At 60.6% G+C, this 3438-nt stretch overlaps 1 protein-coding gene across 1 annotated transcript; it reads left to right on the forward strand.

Annotated features, from left to right (window-relative positions):
- Positions 1–241: 241 nt before the first annotated feature.
- On the forward strand, positions 242–3090 carry DTX4 (deltex 4, E3 ubiquitin ligase). The gene is made up of 7 exons (XM_010183583.1): positions 242–313; positions 465–626; positions 733–794; positions 1118–1270; positions 1854–2015; positions 2391–2480; positions 2840–3090. Exons 2-7 carry the CDS (start codon positions 482–484, stop codon positions 3071–3073), a joined length of 846 nt encoding a protein of 281 aa, XP_010181885.1. The 5' UTR covers positions 242–313; positions 465–481; the 3' UTR covers positions 3074–3090.
- The last annotated feature ends 348 nt before the right edge of the window (positions 3091–3438 follow it).

Consider the following 3438-nt stretch of genomic DNA (forward strand, 5'->3'; position numbering starts at 1 on the left):
GAGAAAAGGGGAAAAAAGAACAGCCCAGCCCAGGGAGCGGTGACAAAAAGGGGCTGTGAATGGAGATGCAGGAGGGGTTTGTAAAGAGTGAGAGAGAAGGCGGCGGTGGGGCAGGGGGGCATGTTGCCCCGTCGGGGGATTCTGTTTCCAGCCAGGGCCCGTGCAGTTGCTCAGGCAACTGTTGTCTGTCTGCGCCCCGGGGGCTGCAGGGACGTGGGCGCCTGACGTGGTCTCTGCTGGCTCCCTCGTAGGGTCCCCACCGTCCCCGTGAAGAACCTCAATGGCTCCAGCCCAGTGAACCCAGCACTGGCAGGTGAGGACGGGGCTGCAGCAGGGTGCCCGGGACCTGTGGGTGCTGGCCTCCCCAAGGGAGAGTTGGCCCCTGCAGGGCAGTATTTGGGGGAACAGCTGGGGCTTGGGGTGATGCTGGTTCCTCAGTGCCATTTCCAACCCCAATTGCCCAGGGATCACGGGGATCCTCATGAGTGCGGCCGGGCTGCCCGTCTGTCTGACACGGCCCCCCAAGCTGGTGCTGCACCCCCCACCTGTCAGCAAAAGTGAGATCCAGTCCATCCCTGGCATCTCCCATACCTGCCGCAAGACGACCAAGAAGCAGGCTAAGAAGGGTGAGGGACACTTTGACGCTTGTCCTCCCCTCCCCTCCCGCTGCCCCCAGCAGTGGGGTACCCCCATGCTGCCCTGCAGCCCCTCTTGACTCTTGCTCTCCCGCAGGTAAAACCCCAGAGGAGGTACTGAAGAAATACCTGCAGAAGGTGCGGCATCCGCCGGATGAGGTGCGAGTGGTTGGGGTTGCGCTGGGATGTCCCTGGGTGCTTTACTCTGGGAGGAGTGGCTGGGGATACAGGTGATGCCCCCTTGCCATGCAAGGGTCTCCCGCTGCCCCTCATGGCTCTGCCCTGTCCCTGTCGCCCTCTAAAGAGGGGCTGTGTGCCGCACGCACATGTTGGCTGTCCCCTGTGGTGGCCCAGGGTGATGGCACAGCACCAGGGGTGAGTGCAGGTCCCTGGGCAGGAGCAGGGCAGCTCCTCAGTCCTGTTTCCTCAGCGAGGCTCCGGCTGTGTCCATCCACCTGAGCCTGTCCATCCCTTCCGTGCAGGACTGCACCATCTGCATGGAGCGCCTGTCTGCACCCTCTGGCTACAAGGGACCCCAGCCGGCCGTCAAGCCCGACCTGGTGGGGAAGCTGGTGAAATGCGGCCATGTCTTCCACCTCCACTGCCTGGTCGCCATGTACAACAACGGCAACAAGGTGCGAGGCTGCAACCCCAGGGATGCCTGAGCCCTCAGTTCGGCAACCTGTGCTGAGATCCAGCTGCCCACAGTGGGATGGTGCTGGAGTCCTGCTGCCCCAGGGGACTCTGACCTCCCCGCCCTGACCAAGAGTTTAATTTTTACCAGCAGCAAGTGCTTTGGGACAACCAAATCAGAAGCCAAGGTTGCATGGGTGTTTTATCCCCCACTTTGCTTTCCTCCCAGCATTAGTGGCGGTGAACTTTGATCCCTACGTGTGTGAGCAGACCTACCTGGCATCTGGCGCTGGGCAGTGCTTTTCCAACCACAGATGGGCTTTCCTGAGCCCCATGCAAATGGCCCTTGTGCTCGATAGGGAAAGTAGCAAGCCCTCTAAAACTGGTGAAGAGAAATGCAGACCTCGGGTTTCTTGTTAAAGTTGGGTTGCTGTAGCACATTCTCCCAGCCCTACTCCCTGTTTCCTGCATGGTTTTGAAATGACTTTTCTCATGGTGAAAACGGCGATTGGTGCTGCTGAGGGACGTGGTGCCTGGTCTGGAGGATGCCGGTTTCATTATGTTCCCCTCTTTTCCTGTTCTCAGGATGGGAGCCTGCAGTGTCCCACCTGCAAAACCATCTATGGAGTGAAGACGGGGACGCAGCCACCGGGGAAGATGGAGTATCACCTCATCCCTCACGCACTGCCCGGCCACTCTGACTGCAAAACCATCCGCATAATTTACAACATCCCCCCGGGGGTGCAGGTGCGTCCTGGCCCTATGGCCAGAGGGGTACATGGGTGGTCCCCTGTGGGGGCTGGTGGCCTTTGTCACCACTGCAGCACCCACACCTGCAGCTCATGCCTTGGCTTGGGGCTCTGGGTTTGGCGATGTCTCGGGAGCTGCGTGTCTGTAAAGACACTGTGGGAAGTCTGGGGCTCATCTGCATGAGAAGCGTTGGCCCCATCTGCTCGGTGGCAGGGGGACGGTGGTGGTTAGGGCCACTGTGCTGGAGTGAGGCCCCCCAGCACAGCAGCAAGCAGCTCTGTGTCCACTGAGGCTGAGGGGCATACCTTGTGCCCAGAGCATCCATCTGAGCTCCAGAAGGGTTTTGTTCCTCTCCTGCTTCACACACTGCAGGGACCGGAGCATCCGAACCCTGGGAAGAGCTTCACTGCCCGTGGCTTCCCCCGGCACTGCTACCTGCCTGACAGCGAGAAGGGCAGAAAGGTGAGGGGCTCAAGGGCGTATCGAGGGGTAGAAGGAGCGAGCAGCTATTTGGAACATGAAGAAAAGCAGATGGGGCTTATACAGGCAAATCTGGGTGGAGGTTTTCCCTGTAGCCCATCCAGAATGCTCTGCAGGAGCCCAGCAATGTTCCCGTGTGCTGGTGGAGCTGTGAAGCCTGCTCCTGCTGTTTTGGTTGGGGTGGGACCCCATGCTGGGATCTTGAGGTCCCTGGGAGTGCTTGGCTGTGGGTTGCCCATGTTGCTGGGGGATAATGTGATGGTCAGGCATGCCCTAAGCAGAAGTGGGTGTTTCTCCCACCACTTTTGCCTTGCTGCCTGCCCCATCTCTTCTCTCCACAGGTACTGAAGTTGCTGCTGATAGCCTGGGACCGGCGCTTGATCTTTGCCATCGGGACGTCCAGCACCACAGGCGAGTCGGACACGGTGATCTGGAATGAGATCCACCACAAGACAGAGTTCGGCTCCAACCTGACCGGCCACGGCTACCCCGACATCAACTACCTGGACAATGTCCTGGCTGAGCTCGCGGCCCAGGGCATCACAGAGGAGAGCCTGGCGCAGGAGAAGGACTGAGACCGCGGCAGGGAGGCAAGGGAAGGGGTGCCCGTGCTGCCACCCCTGGGATGATAAAGCTGCTGGAAACACCCCTGGGGGCTTTGCAGGGGACACGGGGAGCCCCCTGCTCTCAGTGGCAGCCATCCAGTGGGAGCATCTCCAGGCTGTCTGGGAATGTGGAAGAAGTTCCTTTAGGCCATTCCCTTCACTCCTGCGGGGAGGGAGCCTCCCACCACAGAGTTGCAGGGCTTCACACTGGCCTGACTGTCCCCTCTGGCCGGCGTCCTGTCCCCACTGCTGCCGTGCCAAGGGCTTGGGGGTGCCAGGCTCCCCTTGCTCCTCAGCCGTTGGACAGTCCCAGCCTGGCCCAACACCCTGACACC

This window comes from Mesitornis unicolor, unplaced genomic scaffold, assembly GCF_000695765.1.
Source record: "Mesitornis unicolor isolate BGI_N332 unplaced genomic scaffold, ASM69576v1 scaffold45610, whole genome shotgun sequence".
In the NCBI taxonomy this organism is placed as follows: domain Eukaryota; kingdom Metazoa; phylum Chordata; class Aves; order Mesitornithiformes; family Mesitornithidae; genus Mesitornis; species Mesitornis unicolor.